This window comes from Melozone crissalis, unplaced genomic scaffold (assembly GCF_028551555.1).
Source record: "Melozone crissalis strain CALT ecotype California unplaced genomic scaffold, PUWL_Pcris_2 ptg000018l_1, whole genome shotgun sequence".
Classification (NCBI taxonomy): domain Eukaryota; kingdom Metazoa; phylum Chordata; class Aves; order Passeriformes; family Passerellidae; genus Melozone; species Melozone crissalis.
The window spans coordinates 16225766-16237306 of NW_026535796.1; the positions used below are offsets into that span (position 1 = coordinate 16225766).

Consider the following 11541-nt stretch of genomic DNA (forward strand, 5'->3'; position numbering starts at 1 on the left):
ACGTAGTGTGTTATAGCATCTTGCAGCTTGCTCTAGTGCGTATTTGAATGTTGGCTTTATGACAATATATTGCAAGATAAATACAAAAATAGAGCATACTTTGCATGCTTTGCATCCAGGTCTGATAGGAGTAAACAAAGCTACATCTTGGTTTGGCTTTTACTTTTCTATTTATATTAAACACAGCTGCATTAAATGAATGCCACTTCTGGTAATGGCGTTTAGATTCTCTGCTGTGACTTCTCTCCTGTGTTTTGAACATTTAAAGTGACAATTTATTATCTGAAGCTTCCTATTATACTTAAACGAGCAGTTCCTGTATAAATACTCAGGCTACTCTCTGAGATGGGAAACTCATAGAACTGAAAAATCAAGGCTTGATGTCTTTGGGAACAAAAAAAAGCTGCCACCACCAAAAATCAGTTGGCTGTTGCTAGACAAACACCAAACTATGGTATTTATTGCCAGGAAAGTAGCAAGTGCATAATTACATTACAGAAGAAGCTTGCTCTTTCCACTTGGCATGCAGCTGGAGCAGGCGCTGGTTGCCACAGCAACAGGGAGATGGCTAAATATAGCCTCCCTGGTGCTGGACCACTTAAGGTAGAATGACTGGGAGGTGTGAGGGTGTGGGCCTGGCTCTCTTCATCTTAACCAACTTTTTTTGTTTGGTTTTGTTTTATTTTTTATTTCCCATTAAGGGCACGGTTGAATTAGATGGAGCCAAAATTTCTTTTTTACCATGCTGATGCTTGAGTAATTCTTCAGATCCCTCTCTAAAAACATTTATTCTGCAATTCCTCCAAGAAGCAGAATTGTAATTGGAGTAATTGGAAGTGTTCCCCATACTCACATGCTTCTCAATTTCATTTTATCTGGGGGTTTTAAGATATGAGCTTTTAAGGCTAGGACTGTTTTCTTTAAAATGTAAAAATACCAACCACAGAACCCCCAGTGGCAGTGACTGCTTCAAAGAGACCAATACACAGAGCTTCTGCAAGGGGCTGCTGTTATTGTTTTGTGTTTCTACTGGGTCAGACCATTAATTCACTCCATCTAGGTGGTGGCCACGACTCCTGCTACAAGGTTGCAGTGCAGCCAGGCGCTGTGAGACCTGTGCTTGCTGCCTGCATGTCAGCCTCTCTTCTCAAGCTTCAGTTTGTTTTAAAAGCATGAGGCTTGTGTTTATCCATATCAATGCTTGTCCTTCTTTGAATCCTGTTAAGCTTTTGTCTTCAGTTCAGTTTTGTGGCAAGTACTCCCTAGTCTGAATATAAGAAGTGCAGTCTGGTTTTTTGGATCTAAATTTCAGTCTTTCATTTAAATAAATGTCATCTTTCTTTTGTATTCTAAGAAGCTAAATCAAAATCTTGATCTTTTCATTTGTTAGTGTGTGTACTCTTATCATGGCTGCTCTTAATAGTCTCTTAAATAAATTGATGTCTCAGAGTGGTTTTTTTTCTTCTCTTTCCCTTTCTTAAATCATCAGTTTCTTAATATTTCTGTTCAGTATTTGGAGGGATAAAGATGGTTTGTAGACTGTAATTCAGGATTTTGGTGGTGGTGGAGGATCTGTCCCTCCCATTCCCAGCATCCCGTTGTTTGGCTGGTTTTGGTGACTGCTGCACAAAGTAGAACTTCCTGTTCAGTTTTTTCATGGAGGGGACAGTTGGTTTAGAGCCCTGCAAGGTTTGTGGTTAATTCACAATTTTTTCTTTAGTAAGCATTATTTTGGTTATTGATAATAGATTATTGATGCACTCTTAATATTGATTTTTCATCTGCCATTTTGTAGTCTGTTCACATAGCAGCCTGAGCTTTTAAAAAGCTCCTTATAGTAGTCTCCAATCTGATAATCTCTTAAAAAATTAATATTTTTTAAGAGAATAGCAAAATTCATTGCTAATCTCAATTTGAGCTCATAAATAAATATCACAGTCACTGCCTGTCTTGATACAAAAATTTTCTATGATCCATTGTTAACCTTTTGCTGCCTTGAAAATTCCTGATTAATTTGTAATCTTACACTTTCCATGCTACATATTTGGATCAGTGTTACTACCTTATTTCACCAACCAAGCCTTGCAGGGAAGTCCTGAAAAACACAATGAACTTTGGCAAAGGTGCTTGAAATCCTGAATGACTGAAATTATTCTTTTCTGTCACATTTGCCATCTCATTCCTTGTGACAAATCAGTCACAGATGTAATTTACACTTGTATCATGGCACAAGCCATGCTGGTTAGAATCTATTGTCATGATTTCCAAAGCATTTATATTGTTTTAATTTTTAACAGTGACTTAAATTACTGGTTTTTTTATAAGATGGTTACTGAAATGATTGTGGCAGCAGTGGTGTAGGGTGCACCTGGTTGAACAAATCTGATGGAAACTCTTGTGAATCTGCAGGACTTGAGCTGGGTGATGTCTGCCTGCATGAGTGTTCTCACTGCACTGAGCATGGCATACTTATGCTATGTTCAGATAAACTGCCTTGAATTTCCAGCAGGGTGGGAAGAAGTAGAGATTTATCTTTCACTATGTGGGACTGTCTTTCAGGACCTTCTAACAGAGTAATTGCTCTAATTTGCATAAAGCTTTTAAAATTAATTCTTTTTTCTACCTAGCACTAAATATGTCTGGTTTTTTAGGTAAAACTAGACTCAGAAATAGATATGGCTCATATCAGTCTGTATTGGGTGGTCAGGAGCCTTCCTGTCCTATGTGTATGTGCTTTAGAAAGGCTTGACAGAGCAGGTGGTCACTAATTTCAGGTATCTTTACCAAAATACTGTTGATAAATACCTTCAGTGTTACTGTAATACAGCTGCAAGACAACTTTTATTTTCTGTGTTCATCCATTGAATATCTTCCATATTTATTAAATTCTGTATTTGAGCAGTAAATTCAGATCCTTGCTATCTTGAAGGTCCATTATGAAGTAATATTTAGAAGATGAAAGTAATTATCAGAGTGTAAATCATACAATGCAACTGTGTTGCCATTTCTGCCATCTTGTCCCAAGATGTAGAAGTTCCTCTTGAACTCGTGCCAGCTTGACTCAGTGGTTTTGCATGGTTTAGCTCATTGTGTGTGTATGTATATGTGTATGTAAATAAAACTTTGATTCTCTTGCTGTATTGATCTTGGAGTTGCTCCTGATTTACGCCAGCTGCTTGGATACTTTTAACTGTGCATAAAGTGAATTTCAATTCAGGATTTGGTTGGGATTTTTAAACAGATCTTAATCTCAGTTGCATTCTAAAGGGTGTTTTTAGGCTTGCTGTAATTTTTGGAAACATGAAAGATGTTTCCTTGATTTCATTATAATATATCTTGGCTTCCTTTCAGATCAAAAGGGATAATCCTGAATATTGCATCAGCTTCAGGGATGTGTCCAACTCCACTGCTGACTCTTTACTCTGCAACCAAGGTAAGTGTTCCTTTCCACACTGAAATCAAGTGTCAAACATAAGGCAACACTCACAGGAATAAATGTTTTGGTGTCCATCTAGTGGTGCTTTCATGAACTAAAAGCACAGAGTTTCTGTCTTGAGTTTTTCCAATAGTGGAAACTGGAAGGTTGAAAGAAAACTGAGTGCAAGGGTTTACTGGCATAGCAATGACTATTTTATGTATTTCCTCATGTATTTCATTTTTAAATGGAAAATGATAGTAGTCTACCAAGCAAGCTTAGTGCAAAGCTGAGAAAGGACATTGACTAAGTTTAACATGCTTTCTTATTTTGATTTTGAATCGTCTTTCCCCTAAATTCTGTGATAATTCTGTGATCTACATTTCATCTTAAGTTCATCTGCTCTAGTTTCTCTTTGTGTTGCTGGGACAGTTTCATCTTTTTGCAGCTGGTTGTATTTTTTTTTCCCAAAGATAATTTCAGGGGATTCTAAAATGTTGCCCTTAAATATCTCCAGTGAACACTGTAAAGACAGAATGTGGGTACCCAGCATGGAGCTGAGGCATATGTGATAAAACAGAATGCAAGAGACATTTACACTGGCATTAAAGCAGTATGGCACTACAGCTTTTTCAGGCATACCTGGTAATTACCTTGAATATTTCAAGCATCTCAGAGTCTAAGCAGAACCTTGACTGGATGAAGAAACCTTCAGTAGTGTCATTCATGTCAGAACAGACTCACATTTCCTCTAGATTCTCAGTAACATCTTCATATTCCCAGAAGGGAGTTGATGCACACTATTTTATTCATACTAAAGGAGGGCATATATTTAAGTTTAGAAGCCTGAAGTAGCTTTAGGTGATAAAATTTCCCCTTGAAGTAGCTGTTTCCTGAGAGGACAATTTTTTGTTTTAATACAAATGGTCACTTTGTTGTGGCAGTGCTTTCAGCTTTATGGTATCAACTGAGCTTCTGATTTTAGTGATAATATATCTTACACTGCTTTGGTAAGTCTTTTTTTTTCGCAGGAATCTGAAATATTTCTTCCCCTCCCCTTAAAAAACTAAGTTACAGGTCGAATAATCTGCCTGTTCTCAGCACTGCCCATCTTCTCCTACAGCAAGATTAGTAAGCATGAAAGTGACTCCCCTAATGTAGCTATAGAAAGACAGTATCTGCAGTTTCTAGGGTTTTTTTCCCCTTATCTATTTAAAGGGGATTTAAAGCATAATACCCTTCAGGTGTAAGTCAATAACTTTGACTAATTATCAGGAACAAATGTGGTCTTTAACCTTCCTGTGGAGAATTCCCTAGTTTACACTGGAATGAGACTCTTTTAAAGGAATCATAGTGCTATATTTTGACAGATTTCTCTACCTGTGTTAATGCTAATGAGAAGTGAAATATGATTATATAATTTCCCACCTCACCCCCATGCCTCTACTGTTTGGATTTGTTATTAGATATTTGGATATCCAAGGAGAATAAATTTTCCAACATTCAATGCTTGTCTGCTTATTCAGGGAATGTTTACTTAGAGAGCATTCTTAAGACTTCAGGTTCAAGGTTGTTGGGGGACTTGAACTTGTGGAGGTAGAAAACCCAACTTGTCTTGAAATAAATTCTTCAAGAAGAAAAACTCCAAACCTTATTTGTATACTGGAAATAGCTTTCACTTCTCATGTGAAATGAACATTTTCCTTATAGTAGAGAAGGCAGTCTTTTGTATTCTGTCTCCATAACTGGAGCAGTAGCCAACATCAGGACTTTTGTCATGGAGGAGTAGTTAAAAATTTGAATGATCAGAGCACTTTCATTAACATAATATAGTTCTTTTTAGTAGATTATCAGTATATTCTGTGCAGGTATTACATATGCACCTGACTGCTGTGTTCAGAAACTGCACCAAACCATTTGGCATGTCCATGCAGGTACCTTCCTGTTCAAGAGGATGGTCAGAGGATTCATTTCAATAGCTGCTGCTAGGCCAGACTTTCAGTTTCATTCATGTTGAGTACTGAATTTTGTTACAAACTTATACTCAGGGGAGGGAGAAAGAAAGAAAGAGCAGCTGAACAGCAGATAAGCTTTTTATGGTTTAAGGAGCCTTCTGCTAGCTTATACATGCAACCTAAAGAAGAAGAGTAAAAGGACGTACATGCTATACAGAAAAATCCAGTTTCATTTCAGATCTTCCAAGTATGCTCAGCAGAGTGTCTTTAGAAATAGTCCAGTAGTGTGGGAGTGTTTCTGTTGCTTCTTGTATGGCTGAATTCAGTGGGATGGCCTGTGTAGGAAAAACACTGGCCACTGCCAACTTTAGGTGCTGGCTTCAGTTAGGACTTGTGTTAAACCACTGGGGACGTGGTGACCAAAGGAAAACTGTAAAGGAGGTGCAGTACCAGGGCTTTGCTGCTTGGTTTGAATCTGGTGTGAAGCAACTGCTGCTTAAATAGTTGAACTAATTTACTTAGTATTTATTTTAGCTTCAAGCATGGATGGTTTAGCTCATTCAGTTGAAGGTATTCCATTCATCCTACTTGGCTGTGTCACTTCTCTAAAACAAGAAACCGTAGCAGAACCTGATATTTTGTCTCATTGGGCAAGAGGGTAAGGTGAAAGTGTAGTTTAGAAGAATTTGGGAAGTGGGAATCTGTGCTGGTTTGAACTGCTAAGTAGTCTTTGATTCTTAGCACAATATTTCCTGGCAGGGTTAAGGAGGTGGCTGTATCAGCTTTGAGAGCATCTTGAAGGCAGGTGCTAACGTCCACCTTTGAAGTCCTTTAACCTCTTTCTTTGAACTTTCAGTTTTGCAATTTCTAAAACTTCCAGGAGTTTGGAGGAGAATCTGTGGAGGTGGACTTGAGGATTAGGAAGAAGTGTCACCATAGGGTGGCATTTTTTAGAAGTGTAAAGGCAGAAGACTAAGTGTTTAAACACTATGTTCTAAAAACCATGCACAAGAGGAACCCAATTAAATCAGTCTTAAAAATATCCAAGAAGATGACATAAAGTAGTGAACAATGTGAACATGAAGTTGTCTTTTCCTCTTTTAACTAGACTTTATTTAACAAATCTAGTTCCTTTTCCTTCTAAATTAAAAAGGGGTTTATTTGTTTAGATTGAGCCTTGCTTCTGTAAAAATACTTCATAAGCATAGAGTTTCTATTTGAATGGCATTGCTCTTGTATGCAAAGTTTCATTGAAAACCTAGGGTTTTCACTTTGAAAACAGGAACTCCAAGTAGTAACTCAAATACTCTTACACAAAAGTGTTAAACTAGAGTTTCCATTGTAACGTGTAGCGTGCTGCATGTTTCCCTTCTTCTCTCTGCAGGCTTTTGTGGATTACTTCTCCAGAGGCCTCAATGCAGAATACAAGAGCAAGGGCATCATTGTGCAGGTGAGTAGCTTGTTTCATGTAAGTGTGGTTACCACAGCAACATTGGTGTCTTGGCAACAAAAAGGAATCAGCATATTCTCTTATTCATGAGTGTGTGACACAGATTAAGGATAAGGATTTCCTTTGATCCCATTAGCAGCTTTCTTAAATTACTCTGAAACCATGGGTCTTGAAGCAACAAAAGACATGGTTTGATTTTGTGTGGTTTTAGCTGATGGTGCTAATTGAACCCTTATGGATAAAGTATTCCATAAAGCTGTGCACAGTGCTGTAGAATACATCTTTATGAAGCTTCATCCACTGGAATACACTTGTGGAATGTATTTGTACAGGCATTCCATGGGTAACAGCTCTAACAACTGGAATAGGAGAATCCCTGCAGTGTCAGTGAATCAACTACTAATCTAAGCATAGTTGAGGAATGAACAAAAGCCTCAAAGAGCCTTCATGTGTAACTGACTGATTTAATTTTCTGTATTGCTAAAGAGTCTTGCTTCATAGCCCTCCTTGCCCCCTCCCCATTTGTTTACCTTCCTTGATTTTAATTATTTTTGGCATGACCAAAAGCAAACCAAACCAGTTTCTCACAGCTTTATAGGATTTTCCTTTAATATCACTTCTCACATACTCTTAGTGTTTGCTTCCAAAGCTGGAATTTCCAGCTTTGATCACAGTGAACCTTCCATTGCTGATTAAACCTCTCCAGAGCAAGAATCAGTTTAATAAAGGTGGTATGAGATCTTACCTGCACTGTGAAGACAATGGTATCTCTTTTTGAAGTTCAGTTAGGGATCTTGCAAACAGGGTTGCCTATGTCCATGCCTGTCATTTCTCTGTTCTGTGTTGTGATTCTCAAATCCACTTGAACTTCAAAGGCTTTATGAAACACAAAGCACAAAGTTTCCTGCTTTAAATGTGTAATCATTGTACAAAAAAGCACAACTCTTATTACTGGCTAATACTATAGGGAAGTTGTTACCTTTTAGGCTATGGTTAAGGCTATGTTACCTTTTTGATGTGCTAGATTATTTTTTCTTTTAAGCATATTTAGCAAAACAAGAACTTCTCACCATAAAATGTCCTGTCACATTTCCTGAGGATGGACTGCATTAAGAAAAAAGACAGTTGTTGGGTGAGCTGCTCCCATGTAGTCACTGGCCTTTTAGTGGGAACCTCCTCTAAACCTAGATTTAAACTTGGTATTAAATAAAGCTTCACTTCTCCCCTGGGTGCTTGATTCTGTGCCTTAGCACTCTGGGATGTACAGCCAGACCAGTGTGCAGCAATGGAGGATGCATAAAAAAGGTAGCATTCTGAACAGGTACAGCTTCAGTATACAGGGGCATTTTGTGTGCTCTCAGTTCTTGAAGTGGATTTAGCTGGAAAAACTTTCAGTGTTTTGTGTCTTCTTGTTACTTCCTCTTCTCACAGCTCCAAACTGTCCTGCAATGGGTCAATGTTTATCACATGGCAAGTTCCTTACAGCTTTCTCACCATTTCTGCCCTGCTTGATTACTTCTACCTCCTCAGTGTCTTTCAAATTGTATTACTAGCAGATTTAGCTCTACTATCACACAGCTGTTGTTCAATAATTTTCATCTACATGCAATGTAGCCCTCTCTCGGCCTGTCACATCACAGTCTCAAAATGAGACTCAAGCAACTGGTAAAATATTGCCCTTTCCTACATCAATAGTATCAAGTCTTCTGGGTGGACTTCCTTCCTGTTGAAATCTGTCTACAAGCTGAGCCATAGGCCCCTTCAACACACAGCTTCACTGACAATAATGATGGTGTGAATTTGTGGGGGCCTGTGTTGTGGTACCACATCCAGCCTCTGTTTTCTGGTGTTTTCTTAGGCATAGCTGCTCATAAGTTACTTCAGTGTGAGGGTGCTTAGGGACAGATGCTGGCAGGAGAAGGAAGTGTTACGTCTTTGGGATCTGTTGTTTCTATGTGCAGTCTTCTCCTCCTCCCCAGATTTTGTCTAAATAGTACTCCTAGCAGTTTGAGAGGAGAATGAAGGAGGAGCAAGAATGTTTGTTGCTGACTATGGAGGAGTACCTGTTGAGACTGTAAAGGTAAATACCCCAGTAACTCATGACTGGATAAAGGCATTAAGCACAATATGAATGTACATAGTGTAGGAAAGGTTTTCTAGTGTTTGGGAATAGAAAAGCTAGGAAAAGGGTTTTTAATGTCTTACATTTTTAGGATTACAAACAAATGAAGAATTTACTCTAATTTTCTGTATTTTCAGTTATGTTTTCCTTTACAAAGCTTTACAGGTTGTGGTAAACTGTCTTTTTATGACTCTGGTGTTGGCTTAGGATGCTGAATTCCTGACACCACTGCTTTTTATCCCTTAAATGTAGACAGTGAATTGCCATTGAGTTATGTGGGTCTGATTATCAATAGCTGTCACAGCTTCAATTTGTTATGCTAATTTTGTTGCAGGTCCATGTCCTTGTCTCCTGTTTCAGCCTAAGTCACTATAAGCCACTAATGAATATTACAAGTACCTTCCTGTGAAGACTAGCTGACTTATCTCCTTCAATCCCTAAGGAAGATTGCATCCCTCTTAGAATTTTTTGAAGTACATCTCTATAACCTTCAGAAGCATTACACTTTTAATTCCAGACTTGCCCTTCCAGCTAGATCATCGTCATTGAAACCAGTTAACGTCTGCCATGCAATACCTGCAGAGTACCACTGTGTGAAAAGCAGAAACAAAGTGCTAGAGGGATTTTATCAGTTTCTTCATATCAGCCTCAAGTATGTGTCTTGCTGAAGTGGATTACCATCTGTGGAAGCTTAGTTTTGACAGTGCTTTTGTTGCAGTGTAGCCATCTTTGGAATAAAAAATATACTTTTCTGGCTGATAGGTCTGCTTAATTTTTCAGAAGCAGCACAGTAATAGCATAGGTTAAAATCTGGTGTGTGTTTACGTGGGGAAAAGAGGCAAAAGAAAAGAAACCAGGAAGAAGGTGACAATAGTTTTTTCTCAAGACTTTCGGAAAGATCTCCTCTTGAAAGAGATTTCTGCAGACTTATAAAATTTTTGATCTTTTAATATGTCTAGAAATATTGCTTGGTTCTTTGACCCTTTCTTTTATTCTCATTTTAAACTTCAGGTAGTTATTGGCATTGTCCCTCTGTACTTCATTACTATGCATAGCAAAATTATAGTGCTAGAAACTTGCACTATCTGCTTTCTTTTATTGTATTCACTACATAAAATACTAGGCCACAAATTCATGAAAATGTTCATTTAAAAGGATTACGAGAAAGTTTTCTACCCTAACCTCCTGCTCTCCCAGCAGCTGGATTGCCTAGCAATTAGCAGTGGGATTGCTGCTGGCACTAGGTCATGGGCTACTTATGGCTTTATGCAGCCAAATCTTGGAAACCTTCAAGGGCAGGGGTGCTCTGAGCTCTCTGGACAGTCTGTTTGAATTTTATATTGCTCTCCTAGTGAAAAGGCTTTCTCCCTAATGTCCAGTCTGACAGTCTACAGCCAAAATTGACAGTTGTCCCTCTTGTCATTTGATCAGGCATTACCCAGAGGAGTTTGGCTCTTATCTTCATAACTACTGCTGAAATAATTTTAGGTAAGATGTCACCACCAGCTTCCTTTTCACAACACTGAATAGGCCCAGCTCTATCTCCAGGTATTCACAAAAGTTTGATGTCACCAAAGTGATGCTTACTGGCATTACCATCCTTCCTTCAAAAGCATTTTTGCTTTGCTGTTCAGCTTTCTATACAGATCAGCTTTGGTTGATGTAACTCTTCTGTTTCCCTTTTATGTTCCCCACTCTCCTTTTTCCCACATTGGAAAGGGAAGGAAACTTATTTGGCAACACTGGAGAGTTCAGGTCTTTTTACTTTTTTAAAAGTAAGGTAAAAAAGGTGATAAAATTGTGTAAACAAGCTGTTCTGACTTTGGAGGACTTATGACTTAACTATTCAGGTCTTGAGATCTGACTTCTTACATCTAAATAATATTCAAGAACCCAGTGTTGAGTGTGAGCCACTTTTAATACACATCAGAGCTGTAAGCAGTAGCAAATGTTTCAAGTGAGCAAGACACACTGTACTGACATAAGCTACTTTTAAGGCATGTTTTGAAACTATAGTGCAGGCTAAGCTTTCCCTGAAAAAGGAGAGTTATTTGCCCAGGTAGTGTGGGTTATATCTGTCTGAATGTAAAATGCTGAAAGGCTTGAAAGAGTGATTTTTTTTTTTAAATCTGTTATGCCTGTTTTAGATACAGTTCATGAATCTCTGAATTCTTTGTGGGAAGGAAGAAGAGGAGAAAACTAAATAGATTCAGCAGGTCTCTTGATATCTATTAAAATAAGGTCCAGTTACTATAAAGGTGGTAAATCTAATGTATCTGAAATTAAGTACCTGCCTTTTTGTTTTCTGGAGTGCATCTGGGAGAATAAAAAGGTTGGAGTGTAATCCCATGTTTCTGTGTGCCTTGAAGTCTGTGGAACAATCCAGCAGTGCTACCATATGCTTGCTTTTTCAAGTATCCTCATGCACAAGTGTTTGCCCCTTCATGCTGTCCAGTGGTGTAACTGGATAATGCAGTTCACTTCTGAAGCTGTTTTGAGTAGAGAAAGATACTAGATCACGTCTATTGTAACTTTCTTAGTGGGGATGTTGTAGAAATAATTTGGTGGTGAATAAGAAGCTTAAAATTTTAACTTTTTA

At 38.2% G+C, this 11541-nt stretch overlaps 1 protein-coding gene across 1 annotated transcript in view; it reads left to right on the top strand.

Annotated features, from left to right (window-relative positions):
* Nucleotides 1–11541, top strand: part of HSD17B12 (hydroxysteroid 17-beta dehydrogenase 12) — an 83309-nt gene that overhangs the window by 68123 nt on the left and 3645 nt on the right. The window contains 2 exon segments of the mRNA XM_054276350.1: nt 3352–3433; nt 6755–6820. Coding sequence (XP_054132325.1) covers nt 3352–3433; nt 6755–6820 — 148 coding nt within the window.